The 21,663-nt window shown below is 41.4% G+C and overlaps 2 protein-coding genes across 8 annotated transcripts in view; one reads left to right on the top strand and one right to left on the bottom strand.

Annotated features, from left to right (window-relative positions):
- Positions 1 to 925: 925 nt before the first annotated feature.
- The window catches only part of LOC127007140 (G patch domain-containing protein 3-like), an 82,995-nt gene continuing 62,257 nt past the window's right edge, over positions 926 to 21,663 (bottom strand). For 2 of the 5 annotated variants that reach the window (XM_050877811.1, XM_050877809.1), the window contains exons 3-10: positions 7,990 to 8,200; positions 6,239 to 6,467; positions 5,365 to 5,466; positions 4,408 to 4,540; positions 3,891 to 4,043; positions 3,689 to 3,808; positions 2,589 to 2,763; positions 926 to 2,061 (exon numbers count right to left, since the gene is read on the bottom strand). In XM_050877811.1, coding sequence (XP_050733768.1) covers positions 1,452 to 2,061; positions 2,589 to 2,763; positions 3,689 to 3,808; positions 3,891 to 4,043; positions 4,408 to 4,540; positions 5,365 to 5,466; positions 6,239 to 6,467; positions 7,990 to 8,200 — 1,733 coding nt within the window. In that variant the 3' untranslated portion in view covers positions 926 to 1,451. Of the gene's footprint in view, positions 2,062 to 2,588; positions 2,764 to 3,688; positions 3,809 to 3,890; positions 4,044 to 4,407; positions 4,541 to 5,364; positions 5,467 to 6,238; positions 6,468 to 7,989; positions 8,201 to 8,612; positions 8,928 to 10,040; positions 10,964 to 21,663 lie in introns of those variants that run through there. The other 3 variants (XM_050877808.1, XM_050877810.1, XM_050877812.1) reach the window with 3 other exon arrangements.
- The window catches only part of LOC127007139 (probable serine/threonine-protein kinase DDB_G0278665), a 36,915-nt gene continuing 27,778 nt past the window's right edge, over positions 12,527 to 21,663 (top strand). The window contains exons 1-9 of one of the 3 annotated variants that reach the window (XM_050877805.1): positions 12,527 to 12,728; positions 13,840 to 13,929; positions 14,617 to 14,755; positions 16,103 to 16,220; positions 17,045 to 17,187; positions 17,928 to 18,111; positions 19,049 to 19,179; positions 20,915 to 20,950; positions 21,210 to 21,565. In XM_050877805.1, coding sequence (XP_050733762.1) covers positions 12,654 to 12,728; positions 13,840 to 13,929; positions 14,617 to 14,755; positions 16,103 to 16,220; positions 17,045 to 17,187; positions 17,928 to 18,111; positions 19,049 to 19,179; positions 20,915 to 20,950; positions 21,210 to 21,565 — 1,272 coding nt within the window. In that variant the 5' untranslated portion in view covers positions 12,527 to 12,653. The remainder of the gene's footprint in view (positions 12,729 to 13,839; positions 13,930 to 14,616; positions 14,756 to 16,102; positions 16,221 to 17,044; positions 17,188 to 17,927; positions 18,112 to 19,048; positions 19,180 to 20,914; positions 20,951 to 21,209; positions 21,566 to 21,663) is intronic. The other 2 variants (XM_050877807.1, XM_050877806.1) reach the window with 2 other exon arrangements.

The raw sequence follows: 21,663 nt of genomic DNA, 5'->3' as shown, positions 1-21,663 counted from the left end.
ATATCTTGCGTTTCACCTGATCTTCTGAATGCCAGGTGTGTGTGTGTGTGTGTGTGTGTGTGTGTGTGTGTGTGTGTGTGTGTGTGTGTGTTATCCCGGTCATAATAAAATTGTGGTAGCAGTAGTAGTAGTAGTAGTAGTAGTAGTTGTAGTAACAGCAGCAGCAACAAACACAGCTACAATTACAACAACAAAAACAAAGTGATTTATTAACCATTAAAAATTTGTTGATTGTAAAACAAAATTATTGAGAGCAATTATTCCAGGAAGAGCAGGAGGAGGAGGAGGAGGAGAGAAGAAGAGGAGGGTTAAGTCGCAGTGTAGAGGCATCAGTGAACTTAAACAATGCTAACCAACAGTCCTTACCACCCTTCTCCTCCTCCTCCTCCTCCTCCTCCTTCTCCTCCTTCTCCGTCCTCCTCCTCCTCCTTCCCCGTCCTCCTCCTCTTTAGCATCCACATATCACCCCGCTGCATAAAAATAATAAGAGTAAAAAATAAGAACATTCCAGTCATTGTTCTCTCCTCTCCCGTTCACCGTACTGTGCATGGGTAGATTTTTTGTTCACTCCAGCAGATGCTTTCAACTTCTCTATTCCTGCTCTTGTCTTCGTTATGTACCCAAATTACTTATATATTTTTCAGCTTCCAGGTCTTCAGTGTCTCAGAATAATTAGAATTGTTGATATTACTTAATTTTCTTATTGCAGTGCCTTATTTATTTTGGTTCCGATTATTTCAATAGAGGTTAGTGTGAAAGATAAATAAACATTATGCCAATTCTTCACTGCTTTAAAATGATGGTTGTGACTTGTCAACCAAAAATGTTCTTAGTGAATTTATGTGTCAGTTTCCTAGTGGATGGAATACACAGTCGAAGCTTTAGAGGGGTTCCTTCAGTACCAAGTAAATCAATCAAGTTGTCACAAAGTAAAGGGCCAAAGGCTTTATTTCATCTTCCATTTATATAAAAGTAAGTGTATAATACGTTCCAATACTACCTTGCCGATGCCAGAAACAAGGCTTTTGTTATGGTAGTATTGATGGTGAGACCTTTGTAGTTCCTGGTTTTTGTTTAAGAAAAAGGAGGTAGTTTAAGGGAAAAAAAAAGGAAACAATGCTTGCCGACCTCCATGGCTGTTGAGTTTGAAATTATGAAAATAATATCTGAATTATGCATATTTCTAACTCATAAAAAGTTAAATCCAATAAACCCACCAAACCCAAATGAAGTAATGACTCACTATCAACATTTGGCAATGAGGCCTTTGTGGTGAGCTCTTTTGTTATCCTTTTCTTTCTTGTGGGAATAAGAAACCTCAAGCTGTATGATCAGAAATGAGGACTTTATTATAAGCTCTCTTGTTATTCTTTTATTTTCTTTCTTATGGGATTACAAAACCTCTAAATATATGAATAAATAATTTTCCAAAATGTAGTGATCACAGGAAATCAGTGGGCTGAGTGTGAGGACTGTGGGTCACTGAGGTGGGGCCGGTCATTAAGCTTGGTGGGTTCGGCTGCCTCGTGATTGTGGGGCTCGAGGTCAATCAGGGGGGGGTGGTGAGTGAGCTTGGTGGGTTCGGCTGTCCTGAGATGGTGGGGCTCGAGGTCAATTAGAGGGGGCCGGTGAGTAAGCTTGGTGGGTTCGGCTGTCCTGTGATGGTGGGGCTCGAGGTCAATTAGGGGAGGCTGATGAGTAAGCTTGGTGGGTTTGGCTGTCCTGAGAAGATGGTGGGGCGCGAGGTCAATTAGGGGAGGCTGGTGAGTAAGCTTGGTGGGTTCGGCTGTCCTGAGAAGATGGTGGGGTGCTTGGTCAATGAGTGGGGGCTGGTGGATAAGCTTGGTGGGTTCGGCTGTCCTGAGTTGGTGGGGTGCTGGGCCCATGAGCGAGGGTCGGTGAGTAAGCTTGGTGGGTTCGGCTGCCCTGAGATGGTGGGGAGCGGGGTCAGCCTCCTCGGGCCTGTCAAATACAGTGGAGATGCTGTGTTGGCGAGGCTGAGGCTTGCGTGTGGAGGCTGAGGCAGAGGAGTTCCATGCCTGTAGCTTCTCTCCGTGATATCTGCAGGAGAAGTGAAGATAGAAAAGTGATTTTTATTTTGTTTACAGAAATGGAGGCAGCTCAGGGCATAAAAATAGAGAAAATAAACAAAAAAAGTCCACAATGGTGCTGCTCATGTAAATAGTGATTAGTAGAAGGGTTCAAAATAGTGACCTTGGAGAAGTGTGGAGTAATACAACTTAACAAATATAGGAATCAAGCTATGGAATGGTCTCCTCATGATAAAATCAGTAAATGTGAAAAATGAAAAATATACATAAATTTCCAAGACTGAATAGCACTAGATTCAGGGATGAGAAAGATTAGTATATCTCAATTCTTGTATACAATTACTAGGGAAATGCACCCACACACACACACAACAGAAATCTAAACACTTGAAATAAATTAAAAGAAGAGGTAGTGAAGACAAAGAGTGTGTGGCAATTTAAGGAAAACCTGGACAAGTATGAAAATAGGACCAAACAAGTGTAGCTCAGGCCCTGTATACCACAACTAGATAAACACAACTAGGTAAATGCACTCACCCAAAGCCCTTGCGATCACGGGGGTGTTGTCCATCATTCTCTAGGGCATATGGAATCCCAGCCGACCCTGCGCCCAGCCCAGTACCCTCCTTCCATCCCATTGCTTCCATGAGCCGACGGCCAAAGCCCTTTGTGTGAGCCTCAAAGCTGCCAATGGCGGGTGGTGGTGTGGGGCCTGAGGGAGGACATGAATGAGGAAAGGGAAGGAGAATGAGGAGAAAGGAAAAGTGAGGAGGAAAAGATAATTAATTACATTACTGTTGTCTTAATATTATTCTAGGTGCAGTAATGAGACTAAGGAAGGGAGAAGGGAGGATTAATTATCATAGTGAAGCCAATGATAAATACAGGGCTAATTAGCAAGAAGGAAAGAATCAGACAATCAGTTATGTTATTCTGGGTGCAGTAATAAGAACAAAAAGGGGGAAGGGAAGGATTAATTGTCTTACTAAGGGGAATTGCATAAGCTGGACTAATTAGCAAGAAGAAAAGAAGCAGAGAATTATGTGTGTGTGTGTGTGTGTGTGTGTGTGTGTGTGTGTGTGTGTGTTAATAATAAGAGGATCAACAGACAGATTATGGTGTACATATCAATCTCATCTCATATTTGTAAAGTATGATATAAAAAGAAAGAATGTTGTTGCTCACTGGATAAATACAGGGCTAATTTGTAAGAAGAAAATAAGTAGAGAATTAATTATGTTACTATACGTTCAGTAATAAGATAATGAAATGAAAGATTATGGTGTACTATATTATATCAGCCATCTCATTTTTGTAAAGTAGGAATCGAAGAGAGATGGTGTTGTTTTCTCATTGGGTAAATACAGGGTTGATTAGTAGGAAGAGAATGAGGAGAAAATTAATTGTTACTCTGTGTTCAGTAATAAGAGGATCAAATGGAAGATTATGGTGAACTATTATATCAGTTGTCTCTCATTTTTGTTAAGTATGAATCAAAGAGAGATGGTTTTGTTTCTCATTGGGTGATTACAGTGTACAGGGAAGCACTACACCTGAGGCATCTTATTGGTGGTAGTAGTAAATTCAAACTCGTGATATAACAAAATGACCACCTTATTCATCTCACTCTCACTTACCTATTTTCCTCTCTCCTTTGGTTCTCTTTGCTGCCTGTGCTGATCCATTACCTTCCTCTTCCTTCTTCTTGACGACAGACTGCTGGTTACTGGTCGTCGTGTCCACCTCGTCCCTTGCCCCTGTGTGTGGGTGTGGGTGTTTATTTATTCATTTATGTATCTGTTTATTATCTTTACCCTTATTTATCTCATAGTCACTTACTTTTATTCTTTTTTTTGCTTTTCTTTGCTGCCTGTGCTGAATCCTCGCCCTTTTCTTTCTTACTCTTGAAGACAGACTGCTGGAGGCTGCCAGCTCTCAACTGGTTACTGGTCATCATGTCCAATCCGTCTCTAGCATCTTTGTCCCCTCCTCCTGTGTGTGGGTGTAGGTGTAGGTGTTTATTTATTCACTTATGTATTTATTTATTATTTCATTTGATTCCATTATACTATATTTTTAGGAGTGTATTTAAGAGAGGATTAGTCAAGACAAATGCACTTAAGAAATTCAGACTGCCTTCTACACTAAATCCATATTAAGCTTTTGTGAAGAAAGGATCTTAGACTGTAGCTTCATCATGTTACTTTGATGCAAACTTGTTTCCATATTCATAAATTGTAAGTTTTAGGAACCTAGCCCATATATATAGAAAAATGCCTGAATCACTGCTTGTTCAGCTAAAAAAAAAAGATACACAGCCAAATAACAGAGCAAACACACACACACACACACACACCTTCTTCATAGTACACAGACATGTCCACGTCCCACTCATCTGTCGTCTGTTCATCAAAGTCGCCTTCCAGTGCCCGCCAGTACTGTTCGTCAGTGTAGAAGACGAGACCCGAGCTTCCCTTGTCCCACGTCACCTGCGAACGATGGAGAGGAACGGTGAGTGTGAGGAATCCACGTTATTTCTATGGGTAAATGTGCAGAATGAATGTCAGTTTTATAGGTGAGTGTGTGGATAGTGGAATGAATGTTAGTTTTATGAGTATGTGGAATGAATGTTAGTTTTATGGGCAAGTATGTGGAATGAATGTTGGTTTTATGAGTGAGTATGTGGAATGAATGTTTGTTTTATGGGCAAGTATGTGGAATGAATGTTAGTTTTATAGATGAGTATGTGGAATGAATGTTAGTTTTATGGGCAAGTATGTGGAATGAATGTTGGTTTTATAGATGAGTATGTGAAATGAATGTTAGTTTTATGGGTGAATGTGTGGCATGAATGTTTGTGTTACAGGTGAGTGATTATTATTAGTTTTATATATGAATTGATAGATGAATGAAGAGAGGGGGGGGATGAGTAAATGGCAAGAATGAAGAATGAATAAATTGCTTGATTCATTAGATATTATCAGGTGGAATGGATGAATAAATCAGTGTTTGAAAATTGATGGCTAGATGCTTGAGTGATAAAAGAAGAACATGATAATATGATAATGATTCAATGATTGACTCCTCCCACCCACCCCAATGACAGATGCCTGAGTGACTGAGAAGATGCTGGATAGGTGATAAAGTGAATGGAATGGTGAGCTTATTAATGAATGATATGCAGGATGGACCAATGATAAATATAAAAACATAGACATCTTTGAATTGATCCTGCACATGTTTAGATTTAGAGTGTGTGTGTGTGTGTGTGTGTGTGTGTGTGTGTGTGTGTGTGTGTGTGTGCATTTCTCACCTCAAGCTCCTTCTCAAAGCGGCGTTCCTTGATGCGGTCTTGTGAAGTGACGTCCTCATGGAAGGGCTCATAACGCTCCCACTCCTCTACCTCAGCCCCGTCCTGTGTGAAGAGGGGTGGGAAGGAGGTGAAGGGACGGAAAGGAAGTGAAGGGATGGGAAGGAGGTTAAGAGGATGTCAAGTGGAAGTGGGGAGAGGTGACGACAGTAAAGAAGATAGAAAAGGAAAAGAGGATGAAGATGGAAAAAATAACAGAAAGGAAAGAAGGGAAGGAGGTGGAGGAACAGCAAGAGGAAGTGAAGAGGAGGGTCGACGGTACAGAAGATTGAAAAGGAAAGGAGGAAAAAGATGGGAATAATAGCAGGAAGGAAACATAAGAAAATCCAGGTTATCATCTTTAGAATTATACTTTACACCTGATATAACAGTAAACTTATGCATAATTAATTTGAAGCATGAATCATACATGTTTTTGTTTTTTTACAACAAAGGAGATGGCTCAAGGGCAACAAAAAGTGTAGAAAAAAATGCCTGCCACTCACCACTCCCACAACAGACAAAAGTAAAGAGTGGCCAAAGAGAGGTCAATTTTAGGTGGAAAACACTTGTAATCAATGAATATGTTAATTTATATTGTCCACACATACTTAACTCAATTAATATTTAAGACCCTTTATACTTTACTGAACATGAAAATTTAGACAGATCTGCAGCAGTGAACTCAATGGCCCCTTTTATCTTTGTCCTTATTTCTTTACATGTTATTGTTTCATTCCGTGTCTACCTGTTTAAATTCCTACACAAATTCATCTTCTCTCTCTTTTCTTGCCATAATGCTTCTCCTTTTGTCTTTCTCTTTGCTCCTATCCCTTACCTCTGCCTCCTTCTCTAACTCCATCCTCGGGCCTTCAGCTGGCATCCCTTTCCCGTTCCTCTTCCTCCTCCATTTCTTCCTCTCCTCCTCAAAGTCTGCTGAGCTGGGGATGAGGTGGCCCGAAGCAGTGAAGGCGATGTTCTCTCCCCCTTGGGTCTGTGTGTCCTCTTCACTGGCTGACACAGAGGTTCCATAGTTAAGGGGAACCTTGCCAAACCTCCTCTTGCGTCTGTGCATCAAGACATTCATTGATGTATTTCTTTACAGGATATGAGGTAGCTCAAAAGCCCCCTAAAAAAAGAAAGGAGAAAAAGACTCCATGCACTGGAAGGGAGATTCAGTGACTGATTAACTGGTTGATAAACTGAGAGATTAGTTCACTGAGTTATGAATTTAGTTGAGAGGGAAGATTCAGAACAAAAGTTAGATGTGAATGAATCAACTAGAAAAAAAATCTGTTTATTAATTTAATCAACCCTTTGACGCACCATGACGCGATTCGCGTCAAAACGGAATCGTCTACATCTAAGCTTCTGACTCAAATAGCATCAAAACACTTTTAAAAATTCACCAAAAATAAAGTATCTTTCAAAATCGTGTCAATTTTTTCTGCATCAAAGATCCAAGGCAGACCTATAAAATAAATCAATCGTCAACTCTCTCGTGCCATTGTATTTGAAGTGATAATTGCCCGTGGCTTAGTTGCCTCTCAGCAGGCAGCCTGTGAGCACGGATTGTCGTCCCTTTAAATTGTGTCCGGAGCCTGGTAAGCCTGGATTACAGTTGTCAGATGAAATTGGTGAAATTTATTCTTACTTCCAATGTAAAGTGATCATGCCGTAATACAATATTTTGTTTTATATTCGCAGGGACCAGTAACTGTTACTATTAGAAAATATGGCTCACAAATTATCAAGTGAAGAGATTTTGAGACCCATTTGTACAGAGCATGATGATTCTCATGAAAGTGAAGGTGGTGATGGAAAAAGTGAAAAAAAATGCAGCAGAGAGTGTTGGGAAGAGAGGCTTAGTGGTAATTATTATGATTATTATTGCGTCTGGCGAAGTTCTCCCAGACAGCAAAGAGGTACGCTAATAGTCATGTTTGTTATTATCAAAATTCTATGCCAGACAAAATTGACTTCTATTTTGACAGCCATGACCTGCCTGTTGTGTTTTGTTTGCTGCCCTTCAACTGTTGCTTCTACTGGAGAGAACAGAATAGATAGAAAATATAGTTTTCCTCCATTTTCTAAAGAACTACTGGTCGTATGAAAATTCATAAAATCATAAAAAGTCAACTCTGGAAGTTTCAAGCTACGAGATGGTGAACGTAAGCATTTCTTATTTATCTTTAATCAATGTTTTTTTCGGAGTCAGTAAACTTTGCTATTTATTTACATTTCTTGATTTTTTTTTCATAACGCAGAATAATCTCTTTCAAAACCAACGATATAAAATAATGACAAGAAAAAAGAATACTTGTGAGTGAAATTGATAACATGAAAAAAATTTTGCCGCACAGTCAGGCCATTACACGAGGCCCCTTAGGGAGCCCCTGACGGATGTCGCAGTGGAAAGAGAAACTTGTTAAACTTTTGGTGTGTGAAAGGGTTGTTGTTAACTTTTTATTTTACTTTATCTCTGATGCAGAAAAGTACAAATTTGCATCTAAAAGTCTAGGAAACAGGTACAGAAGGAAATTTATAATGAATGCAAAAGATAAATGAACAACAGACCACTTCACATACCTGCCTTTTGGATTCCCCAGGCGAAGCTTTTTTATCAGGCTCCCTGGCAGCTGGCAGCTGCGTATCAACTCCTGAAAGTGGCGAGTTGTGGTGCCCACATTCCCTTGGGGCATCATTGGGGGAGGCTGGAACTCAAAAAGGTCCAGAGGGTGGCCTGGCTCCAGACTGAGGGCGCTCAGCTCCTGCCGGGTCTTGTAGTCATCATTTGTGGCTGTGAAAACAATGGGATAAAGCTGATTTTTGTGGGGCAAAAGCAGATGTATACATTAAATTTTCATGAATTTAAGTTAACAGGTTTTTATTTGTTCTGAATTTTTAATTGACATTGGGTCTACGTTGACGGACAGTAGAGTAAAATGACATCTTTTTACCCTAATGAACATTGGGGTGTATTTCGCAATCAGGGATCATTGAAGTAAACAGACAATTTACGTTCAATAGGATAATATTGGGGTTCATTGGGCTAAAAAGACACCTCACATTCATTGGGGTATAAAAATGATTTGCATTCATTGGGATGTCATTGTGTGTACATTGGGGTAAAAAAACATGCTGCAAAACACCTAAATAGGAAAAAAATTAAAAACTCCATATCAATCATCCACCTTCTGCTGCAAACTCACCGTCACGCCGGCTCATGCCCGAGAAGTCCACCCTCAGCAGGTAGCAGCGCTCGGGCAGGATTTCTCCGTGCTGTGTCACCCAGTGCTTGTGGTTGTACTTCTTATAAAAGGCTTCCTGGTGTTCATCCTTTATGTCCAGCACACAGCAAGCCCTTTTTGGTGCCTCCTTTTCCATCAGGCGACAGAGAGCTACTTCTTCACTTTGTTTGCCATCTTTCTTTTTCTTTTCTTTGTCTGCCCAGGGGCGTAACTCATGGGGTGGACTAGGGGGACATGTCCCCCTCAAAGTTTGAGTTAGGGGGGACACAGCATACTCTGTCCCCAAAAAAATAATAAATATTATGGTTAGTAAATATCACACTCTTACAAAGAGAGCAAAGAAAATTGAATTATTACCCCTTAAAAACAGTGTCCTGAAGTTTTCTTTGAAACTCTGAAGAATATTTATATAAGTTTGGAAGAACATATAGGTATATCATAAAGTATTGATATTTATTCATTATTTTTTTAATTATTAATTTATTTATGAAAATGAAAGATTAATTTATTTCTGTACATTTTTTTCTTTCTCGAGTGCTGAACATTTCATTGTTTACATATACACATGAAGACGAGTCACGAGTCACCGCAGCAAGTAACAGTAGCAACTAGCAGGTACTAGTTAACCTAACGTAACCTAAACTCCCTATCTCCCCTATATTTTTTTTCTTTCTTTTTTTTTACAAAACTCGCCTATGGCATAATTACTGTAAATTAAAAAAACAATAGGAAAATGGAAAAAAATAATAAAAAATAATAATTACAAAAAGAGCGAGGGAGTAACATTGACTGGCTAACCTAACGAGGCTAACCTGACTTGAACCTAACCTAAACTGACCTGACCAGGGGCATTTCTAGGGTTCAAAAACATTCGAGGCTAAGAGAAAACATCAGGGGCTGAAGTTTACTGTGAGCGAAAAAAAATGTGAGGGGGTGGGGGGACCTGTTTGCGTTCACCACCATGCACCTACAATAAACACATACAGCTACACTCCCAGATAGCACAGTAAACAACAAACTGCTCAAACCAATGGGGAAGGGGCAAAATCCTACCTCCCTTGTATTATATTTCTTTGAACAGATATGGCAGAAAAGTTCCAAGGGATTAAGGTGCTTTGTTTAATTTATAAGAAAATTGTGCTTGCGATTTAAATATATATATATATATATATATATATATATATATATATATATATATATATATATATATATATATATATATATATATATATATATATATATACTATACTATACAGATGCTTAATGTTAATCCACCCATATTATTTAGTTTACCACCAAAGGCTAACTGTATGCCTCACAGACCCAACTTTTTGTAATCAGTTACGCCACTGTCTGCCTCATCTTGTCCCTCTTTGGTTTCATTCTTACCTTCAACACACCCCGATTTTCCCCTTTCTCCTTTAGTTGAGTCTTGATTTTCTACTTTTTCTATCAAAGTCTTGTAAGTGTTGTGTTGTGGCCATTTAGTGTAGCGTCTGATTCGTTGTTTCTTTTCACTAATGAGGGACGTCAGACCAGCCAGGCCTGAGTTTACCCAGTGAGAGCCGGAATCATCACTTGCACCTTCTGATTTTGGTCCACTATTAATTCCACTACCCTCTTTGACAGTCTTAGGGTCATCAGGTATGGAATCTCCGACAGTCTTAGGGTCATCAGTTATGGAATCTCCGACAGTCTTAGGGTCATCAGTTATGGAATCTCTGACAGTCTTAGGGTTATCAGTTATGGAATCTCCGACAGTCTTAAGGTCATCAGTTATGGAATCTCCGACAGTCTTAGGGTCATCAGTTATGGAATCTCCGACAGTCTTAGGGTCAGCTTCACCAGGTATGGAATCTCCGACAGTCTTAGGGACATCAGGTTCACCAGGTCTAAAATCTCTGACAGTCGTGGGTTCATTAGGGTCAGGTTCACCAGGTTTGGAATCATTGCTGTCTCTTATTTGACTACTTTCCGAGGTGTCTTCATTATTGCTGAGGCTCGCATTAGTTTTATCGTCCCTCCCAGAGTCATGTTGAGCCTGGGATGACCGATTAAGTATGTAGACCAGTTGAGTTTGGGGTCTGTGGCGGAAGTGGAAGCAATTAAACGCCTCCTTCTCCGTGAATTCCGAGAAGAAATCCCTCAAATCGGTCGAGCGGAACCTCCTTGGGATGTTGGTGACGATGAGGTGCATTGCTAAACCATTTAACACTTTTTTTTTTCTATACTGATAACGTAAACAAAAACGCTTCCCTGAATAGTGTGCCGTCGGTTGGAGAGAATTTCCCGCAACCTTCTCCTCTTCTTTTGACCTGTTTTCATGTTTCTTTTGTTTTGTGTGTCTTTATCTTCCCTATGTTTTACTACAGAGCTTCTTCCTCTGTTTTTCCCTTCCTTGCTCTCCTCCCACTCCTCTCTTTTAATAATTTGTATTCCTGCTACATCTAATTTTTGCCTGTGTATTCTAAAATAGCCACATTCTATCATAAATTGTTCTAGGATTCCTTTTTCTTAAGTTTATGTTTTACAACGCCTGTGCTCTCCCTTTTTCATCCATATACCTCCTAAGTTCCACTTCCCACGTATTCCTCGAAGGTGCGTCCCGTTGAAAAGATTTTCCCGCAACCATCGAGAGCCAGCCATTCCGATCTCCCTCCGAGGAGTACTCAAGCCTCCAAGACGTTGGGCTGGGCTGGTACCGCTAAACTCAGTACCGTTGATAGCGGTACTGAGGAGCCAGAAGTTGGGGCGCGCAGGCCGCAGAGTGGCGAGCCCATGCTGCACTATCCACCGTCCACCGACACAGGCAATCTCGGCGGGCCTCCAGGGACGAAGTATTCATATTCGGTATTCGTATTCGAATACCGTATTTGAGTATATTCGTATTCCTATTTAAATAATTATTGATAGAAATCAATGTCTTCTCATTCATATTCGAATACAAGAGAAAAGTATAGCCTATTCGTATTCTGCGAATAATCTGACGAATACTTCAAAATTCAATATCAGAAATAATAGCCGATGTTCCTTACAACTCCAGCCTCCTTCGATGACATGTAATCGTTCTGTATAATATAAGTTCGCAGACTGTGTCAGTGCGGCGTCTGTTGTCTGTATGGGGTGGGGAAACCGAGTATTTTCTGCAAACCGTGCAATTCGGTTTTGATTACTCTTCACAACCGAATAAACCGAATACTGATCGAATGATTACTTTGTTCAGGCGACAACTAGGCGGGCAGCAGATCGTACAGGTCTTATCACTAGGGGGCTAGAGGGGGGAGTGGACGTCAAATATATCTATATCTATATATATATATATATATATATATCTATATATATCTATATATCTCTATATATATATATATATATATATATATATATATATATATATATATATATATATATATATATATATATATATATATATATATATATATATATATATGGGCACGTGGGGCGTCTCCTGGACTCCGATCCTGCTCATTGGATTGTTTCTGTACGAGATAACCTTGAATGAAGGAGGCAAGTTGATCGATTTTCCCGTGAGAGGCTTCGGATGGATAGGGCGGTGAGCGAAGCGACGCTCCCTGGACGTATGCTCCCCGTTAGTTAGTTACTCTCGGTATCCATCTCCGCCTGGCAGGTCGTCAGCCTGGCGGTACAAGCCTCCTGGCGAGGCTGTGCTCGTTCCGCAAAGGCCCTGTTTTTTTCTCTCTCTCAAGATTCGAGGGCAGAAACATCCGTCTAAAGAGCGCAACTCCAGACTCGGGTTGCGCTCTTTGATCGGCTGGCGCAAGCACTTTACGGTATCAGTAGAGACTTTCGGTGCCGAGACCAGCATTACCGTTAAGCAGGTACCGCTAGCATCGGTACCAGTACCGGTACCAAGAGGGGCGGGCGAAGAAGAAGAGGAGGACGCGGAGCAGCTGAACGGAGGCTCGGCGAGGATAAGAAATTGTCACGAGAATGTTGTGAGGATAGGATGCCGTGAGGACGAGGATGCACCTGTCTGCCATGGAGAGCCCCATCGAGAACTGCCAGGAAATAGATGCTGATGAAGTTCACCTGCTGGAGGTACACCTGGCTGGCTCTGTCAACCATTTCTTTCCTAAGTCCTCGTCTGTATTATGTCTGACTCGCCTCCGTCACTCTCCGCCTCCTCAAGCCCCAGAAGCTATTAATTGGCATCACACGTCAGGGAAAAAAGAAGTGTGGGTGCTTCAGGTCCTGAGTCACCTGCAGCAGCACCTGTCCCAGCCCCTCGTTACCGTTCCTCCCGTCCTTATCGTCTCACCTCACCCTCGAGTATCCTTCCACGCTGAGGCACAAGTCTTACTCACCTCACATCACCTGCAGCAGTGTTTAATTCTTGCCCTGTATAGATTGTTAATGTTGCTTACTTGGCAGATATTTTGTTTACATGATAGTTATTTGTTTACATGGTAGTCATGTTGATATTATTCCTGAAGTACACTGTCTCACTGCAAAGGACACTTTTATGATGCACTCTGCTGTTTGAAGTTCTTTATGCTCACATAACGCTCTGTTATATTGCTTTCCGTTGACTAACACTCACTCATGATATCTTTATTTCTTAAAATATGGTCTAAAGGGGATACGTTGAGGAGTTTATTTCTGTTTATAACATTTTGGCAGCTGGCACAGGTCAGGTAAGGTTAGGTTAGATTTAGTTGAGTTAGGTCAGGCTCCTCTGTAGTGCAGTAGTTGACATGCCTAGTTACAAGGCCAGTCAATAAATGGGTACCTGGGGAAGGTAAACTGTGGTAATCCAATGTCACACTGGCCCTGTGCCCCAGGGTAATTGTTTTTTAATCACTTTAGTGTTGAAGGTTAATGTGAAGGAGATGAGCACCGCAGCAATAGCATATGTCCCCAAAATTACCTTTTATCTTTTTGGTTAATAATAAGGAGTTTTGAGTCATGAGTTTTGCCTCAAACTATCAAAAACTATCAACTGTAAAACTATCAAAATACACCCAGTTCAAGTTGGCATACCAGGTCACCACCAAACTTGGTGCTATATATTTTCCTTGCCACTTCCCTTGCTACATTACAGTCTAAGGTTTAGATAGTAAGACATAATAGAGGGTCATGCCCCTGAATGTTGATATACTAACTAACGTGTACTCGTTCCCTTGTTTAATTTGTAACCTCACCATTCCAGAGCATCGGTAAGGGCTCATTTGGGGTGGTGTACAAGGCGCTATGGCGGGGGTTGATGGTGGCAGTGAAGAAAGTGGAAACAGAGTCAGAGGTGAGTAATAATGGCAGCATCGTTTACTGGCACACACTATTTCATTTACTGTACAGACTTGGCTAAACGTCTCCCTGTAAAAATGTTCTTTGAGGTGATGAGCAGTGTGTGAAAATTAATTCATTCTCTTGAAGAGTTATGTGATGTATTGCCATTTGTAAGTTATTTTATGTTTATATGTTCCTAAGCTGGTGGACTAAATTGGGGGAAGTATAATTGAAATGATTAAGATTATAGTATTGCATTTTAATAATAAGGATGGTCAGATATACCTATAGATTAGCATATTATTGTGTATATCTTTAATTAGAATATTATTTACCTTCAGATTAGTAATTTTTATGTATCACGGTCACCATCAAGGTAGAAAGTTGTTAACAACAAATTTCCTCACTTAAGATCATTATATTGTTTGTATCATTGGTAAGAAATGTTTTACTTGCAGGTTACTTAGTTTTATGCATTATAGTCATCCACAAGGTAGAGTTCTAAGCATCATAGGTGGACAAGACTTTCCCAACAGCATATACAAAATTTATAATAGTCACCATCAATGTAGAAAGTTATAAGCATCATAAGTTAACAAGACTCCTGACCCACAATTTATACAAGTTTATGTCTTATAGGTTAATCAATCTCCTCATCTGTAATTGTTCTTCGTAGGCTAATGAATCTCCCCACCCACAGGTTAATGAGTTTTACAATGAGGTGCAGCAGCTGGCACGTGTACAGCATGAGAACATTATCCACCTGTACGGGGCCTGCACATCCGGTATCTGCAAGTGCCTGGTTATTGAGTATGCCGATGGAGGCTCCCTGTACCACCGTGAGTATCTTTAACAGTGGTAGTGAATATATAACCATAAAAGTTAATTAATTGACCTCTCTTTTGACCTCTTGCGCTGTTTGATTTTGTTGGAGCAGCACCTAGTAGGCTTTTTTGTTTTTGTTTTTTCTTTTATTGCCCTTGAGCTGTCTCCCTTGCTGTAAAAAAATAAATAAATAAATATTGGGGGCATACGCTATAGCTGTGCATAGCCTCGGTGCTCATCTCCGTCGTATTGGCCCGGGTCTGTGGTGCTTAAAGTAAAAGTGTGTCAGATTGTAAAGTAATTTTGACATTTGTACAGTTCAGATTTAATGATTGCCCTTCACGTCACATTAGTCTGTTAAGTTGAGAGTAAAAGGTATGTATTATAATGAATCTGTATGCATGTAATAATTTCATGTATATATTTACATTCGTCTTTTTATTCTAAGGTGGACTCCTCAGAATTCCTAGTAGAGTAACCCTTTTTTCATAACATACTGATTCAATCCCTTCCTGTCTCCACTCACCTTCCCTCTCCAAATTAAGAGAGAAAGCCTGCCCTTCCATATTTTAACCCATCTGCTGCGATTGGAACGAATTTGGCTTTCACTAGTAGCCTGATAACATATACTCCCATGTCTTTCTCTGCCTCTGTGGTGGATAGTGGAGTGTTTCCCATGTGGTATTAGTATGCTGGATATCCCTTCCCAAGGTGCATGACTACATTTTTCTTCAGTGAATTGTAGCAGCCACTTTTTGATGCATTCCTCTAGCTTGGTGATGTCTTCTTGTAGGAAATCTGCAGTCAACAGGTTAAGGGGTCACCCTCTCACACCCACAAATTTGACCTTTTGTATCCTCACTCTCACTGACCTGTCACCCTGCCTCATTGGAATTAGAAATGCAATGGTCTTTTATTGTTATTATTATTCTCATTATCGAGATCCATGTAAGGGCATCAAGGGAAAATAAAGTGTGATATAGGCCGGCATTATAGGACACTCGCTTCTCACATCAACTATTGCTAAAGGTCAATGGAGGGATCTAATGAGTGTTTCTTTAGGCTCATGCTACTGAGGAAGGGTCAAACTACCACCGATGTCATAAAACTACTGGAAATGCCCTCAACTCATATGAAAGCCTTGTCAAATATGTGAGTTTGGGCGACGAAATGTTTTAAAATATGACCCTAAGACCCAAACAGAGCCCCGTCAGACATGGATATGAAAAATAAGAGAGACAGTGACAGTAAAGTAAGGAGAATTAAAAAGGGGGAGTGGGACAAAAACAATACCTAATGAGTTAACAGGTGGGTGTTGACTTTTGCTGTTTCATCATCACCCTCACCATCATATGTTTCAGTGCTTCACAACTCCCCAAACACCAAGTACAACCTGGCGCACGGTATTTCCTGGCTGTTCCAGTGTGCCAAGGCTGTCGCTTACCTACACTCCATACAGCCCCGGCCCCTCTTACACAGGTGGGTGGGAAGGAGAGGCAGTACAGACATGTCTACTTTGTGATGTTTTCCTGCTTTTCATTTAACTTTTACTCGTTCAAGATAGGAGCACCAGGACACTCTTGGAACTAGATTTGAATTGTCTTGCATTTTTTGTTCCTTTGTCAGAACTTAAATTATATTGTCTTGCCTTTTTATCCCCTTTGTCAGATTTATGTAAACCCTATCTTGAAAAGTTGTATATATGCTTCCTCAGGTTAAACAATATGTAGGTTATGATATTACAGTTTAATTATAAGAATGGAAAAATAATAGCTCAAAAAGGACTTATTATAGCTCACATGCTCTGGGCCAAGCTATATATACACAATTTTCAGGCCTCCACTGCACTTTCAAATGTACAAAGCTCACTCTGTCCATCAAGCTACCATAATAGAAGATTGTGGCTTCATCTAATTCTCCAGGGGTGTGCCACCTTTCACCACCCCTTCAACCAACATTGACCTTTTATGTCGAACAGCTAAATATATTCCCATTACTTCCCATGTCTACATCTTTGCTCTTGCTTTTCACACATCCTTCCTTAGTCTCTCCACCACACGAGGGTACACAAGGATATGTTTTACTACTAAATTCCCTGCACTACTTCCTCAGTCTCTTCCAACACACCCTTCCTTAACGTCTCTGCCACACAAGGATCTGTCTTACTTAAATACCTACCTTCCTTAAATTCCCCAGCTAAAGAATCTTACCTAAATACCTACCTTACTTAAATTCCTTGTGTTTCCTATGTCTACATCCTTGATCTCCCCTTAATTCTCGCTTCCTCGGCCTCTCCACCCCAGGGACCTCAAGCCACCCAACCTTCTGCTAACCAAGGGCGCCAAGGTGCTGAAGGTCTGTGACTTCGGTACAGCCTGTGAGCTCAGCACCTTCATGTCTGACAACAGGGGTTCGGCCGCCTGGATGGCCCCGGAGGTGTTTGAGGGTACGTTTGTGTTCGTGTGTTTGTGGGTGACTGTGTTCATGTGTTTGTGGGTGACTGTGTTCATGTGGGAGTAAGTATATGTGTGTACTCAGTTTGTGTTGTTTAATTGTTCATTAGTGTATGTACTTATCCAGTCTGCATTTGCATGTATTTACTTAGTTGTGATATATGGGTATCGAGCTACACTCATGGGGTCCCATCTCCAAACCTCAGTTAATCAAGTTTAACTTTAAATTCATGAATAGTTTTTTTTGTTTTTTTTTCCAGTGATAAAGTCAATCACTGGAGAGGGCAGAGTATTTGCCATCAGATGAGGGTGCCATGTGGGGTATTCTTTATTCAGTAAGGGAAATATTAAGGTTTTCTCCTTTCCCTCTCTTATTACCTGTCTTTTCTTCTTCTTTTTCTTCTTGTTCTTTTCGTTAGGTATCTTGTTCTTGTTTTCTTCTTCTTTGTCTTCTTCGTTTTCTTCTTCATTTATCATCCTTATTTTCTCTAATTGGTTCGGACATTTGTATTGCCTGTATCTTAGGTGAGTGATGAGGTGGAATAGAGGTTCACTAAACCTTCTTCCCCTTTACTCCGATATATGTTGGTCTTTGTAACTTGTGCATTCATCATACACTTTATCCTATTTTCCCATCTGTCCACATATACTGTTTACCTTCTTCACATTTCCCCCAGATGCCCCCCACTAGTCTTTCAACACATCCTATTTGCACCCCTCTGCCTTTCCACAGGGAAGATTTACACTGAGAAGTGTGATGTGTACAGCTGGGGCATCATCCTGTGGGAGGTGGTGACACGACGCGTCCCGTTTGAGGACCTGGGGCTGGCGGTGCGCATCATGTGGGCCGTCCATCAGAGGGTGCGTCCGCCACTCATCACGGGCTGCCCCAAGCTGCTGGAGAACCTCATGAAGCGGTGAGCAGGTGGGATGGTGTGTGGAAAAGAAGGAGGGAGGGAGGGAAGGAAGAAGGGAGGTTTATGCTAATGGAAAGTTGAGTTATTGCATTGCAGGTTTTCTTTTAATTATTTATTTTTTCTTACCTTTTGCCTGTCTCCTTTGCTATAATGAAAAATAGTGATGATGAAGGAGTAATAGTGAGAGCTGAGATGTCAGGGATGCTGGTGAAGGGAGGGGGAAGGTGGCTTAAAATGAAGAGAGGGATGGAGAAGTGTAGGAAAGAAGGTGTTGTGTTGGATGGTAATGGACCAAAACTGGATTCTACCAATTAATCAACAAGGACATATGCTGGGAGGCCACATTATCTTGTTAACCCTTTTGACACCATCTGTCCAGGGTCCATGCAGCCCACCTTCCTACTCCAAGTATTTTATGGCACGATTCATTAACTTGGTCAAGCCACTATGAGCTGCATTGACTTCTAGGTAGTGTGTCACATGCTGAAATAGCTGCCATCTGCTGTTCAGGTAGCACTGACCTGAGAGAAAGGCTTAAGATAAGGCTGATAGGTAATTCTATGAATATCTCCCTTATCCTTTTATCCCCACTGAGAACTATGATGATCTGCTTTAGTTCTTCAAGCAGTACAGACAAGTAACCCTCGTTACTTAAATGTTAATATTGTATGTTGTCAAGGTCAGAATCGTAAGGAGGCTTGATTGTACCCAGAGACTTAGCACCCTCTGCTCCTGACTTGGTCTGACCACTGCCATGTCCCATTGCTAGGTGACAATATTGAATAGCTATTCAAATATGCTGTATGACTATAACCTATGAATTCATTTTCCTTTTGTTGCCACTACCAAAAATATTTCCCCATTTTTACTACATCCAGCTCCTTCCTCCCTTCATCTCCTTCACCCTCACATTGTCATCCCTGCCACCCCTCCGCAGGTGCTGGGACCACAACCAAGACAGGCGACCACGCATGGAGGAGGTGGTGGAGAAGATGTGTCTGGTGTCACGCTTCCTCAAAGGGGCAGATGAACCCATTTCCAACCCTCCCTCAGATGACTCCATCACTGGTAAACAATCTCTTTGGAGAAAAATTAACCCCTAAAGGGCGGGTGATAGGTTTTTCCGGTTGCCAAATAAAGAGCAGGTGACAGGTTTTTCCGGTTGCCAGATCAAGGGCGGGTGACAGGCTTTCCTGATTTGCCATTTTCCACCCTAATTTTGAATGTCTGGGGATTTATTGGTCAGCGTAACTCCTAGGCTGCCACACAACTCCTCTGTGCCATTCTCATTGTTTCCGTGACTAACAATGGTAGGAGGAAAGTTATTTTGGATTTGGATTGGAGTTATTTGGATCTTGATTATCCACAGCCAAAGACCTCGACTCCTCATAAGCCTCCTTTTGCTCCCAAAAGAGCTCTCAATGTCAGCACGATTGGAAGAGAGCTGAAAGTGACTTTTAAAGCTTCAAAAGCTGTGTTAGTGTTGAAGACAATGATGGCAGAAGCATTGAAGTCCAGCCTCTTGTCTTATCAGGAAGGCTGAGCTCTGTTATTGTGCAACCTCGCTTTGGTGGCCATCCTGTAGGTCAATTTCATTACAGCGATGGTGGAAGTGATATTGAGGCTCCTGAAGATGCATGCTACCACCCTTCAGGGTTATCAAGTTCAGAATTATGATGTTAATGAAGGGGCTTTGCAGCAGGGTTGAGTGAAGCCACATGCACAAGATACACTGCTGAGTGCTAAGTTCCCCTGTGTTGTGAGTTCTTCTTGGAGTACCACACTTGAAATAGATATTGAGAAGTAAAAAAATAAGACTGTATGTAAAATAATGTGGCATGATGTAAGTGGAATGTGTGTGTAGGGAGTGGGGGAGGAGGAGGGCCACTAGCTACACCGCACCACCCAAAACTTATGTTGCGTTCCAATCACAGGCCTGCTGCAAGGTAAAAGTTACTGCACTTCATCATGTCACCATGGAAACACCACTTGACACAGAGACTTTGTGTTTGTGGCAGATTGAAGAGGAAGGATGGCTAAAGAGAACGCTCATAAATTTTAAAGCTATTGACTTAGGCAGAGCTGTGAAATTGGTAATGGAAAGTGAACAATTTTCAGGAAAATGTCAGAACATTGCTGTATGGGGAGAACCGATTTCACTTTACATCCTCGCCCTTTAGGGAATAATATCAATATGCCTGACTTAATAGTTTATTTGTGGTGTATACTGACAGTGGTCAGGACAGGATGTGTTACTAACCAAGCAGTTTGAGTTATAGGGTTAAACAAAATCAATGTAACCAAAGGCTGTGAAAGTTTTTTTCAATTATACCTTCCCTATTGATTCTGTTGTGCTTAGCCAGGTAGATGTGTTACATTAGTCTGTGTCATTATTTGTGAGGTGGGTTACTACACCATGCAATGTAGCTATGTATAGTGTTACTATAGTCTGACAAATGTGAAGTCAGTATGGGTGGGGCCCGAACCTCTTCACAGCACTGCCGCATCACCCCCATTACATCATTTTCTCCCTCATAGGTCATCTGCGTATTATTTGAAACTATGTATCATACATTCTGTATGCATTAAATAAGATTTGGCAGTGCTATGGCCAGGGAACTCTCCAATCGGGCCCCGCCCAAACTGACTTCAAAGCCGAGTCAGACTCTATTGTTGTAGTTTTATGTTGATGCCTAGATCCAACTGCAAGTCTTTGGGGCATGTGTGTGTGTTTGTGTGTGGGGTGCCACTAATGTGTTTTGTCTCCCTTCCTGCCTTCCTCTACTCCACCTTCACTGTCAAGGTGGTGTAGCAGGCCACCACCGACCTTTCAAAAAAGGTGTGTGTGTTTACCTTTGTGTGTTTTGACATAGTCATAGTAACCCTGTGCATAACCATGATAACAGTAGCACTATTGATAAAAAGATCCAGTCTGTAATACAACTGTTAACATTTTATTCACTAACAGGTAGATCTGTTCACAAATTTTTAGTTCATTAGTAAAATTAGTATATGATTTTTTTCACTCCATGCTTCCACAACTACTTACAACCATTCCTTTGAACCATTGAGCAACACTTCCCTTTTCGTACCCTCAGACTCATATCGGTCAGCGTGTGTTGGCGGGTCCAGTGCAGGCCACACCAGCCGTGATGTGAGTGAGCTGTCCTGCAGCACCGGCGACCTGCCCCACCCCCCACAGCCCTCCTCTGGCTCCTCCTCCACCACCAGCACCCACAACCACCTCAGCCCCCACCCTTACCCCAGCCCCCACCCACACACCCACCCTAACCCAAACCCTCACCCCCATGGGAACCTCTACCTCCCCCACCCCCACCACCTCTCACACCACCCACTGCCCCTCCACCACCACCCGCTCCACTACCAACAACACCACCTCCACCAACACCACCACCACAACAATAATGCTGGTTTCCATCCACCACATGATGAGGTCAGTTTTTCCTTACATGCCTCCTCTTTCAGTAGTTAGATGAGGAGTTTTTTTATATATTCCATTCGCTAAAGACTTTTCTGTAGCTGTAGTGATGG

Source organism: Eriocheir sinensis, chromosome 34, assembly GCF_024679095.1.
Source record: "Eriocheir sinensis breed Jianghai 21 chromosome 34, ASM2467909v1, whole genome shotgun sequence".
NCBI classification, from domain to species: Eukaryota; Metazoa; Arthropoda; class Malacostraca; order Decapoda; family Varunidae; genus Eriocheir; species Eriocheir sinensis.
The sequence above is the reverse complement of the archived record's forward strand: the minus strand, read 5'-3'. Positions and strand labels throughout refer to the sequence as shown.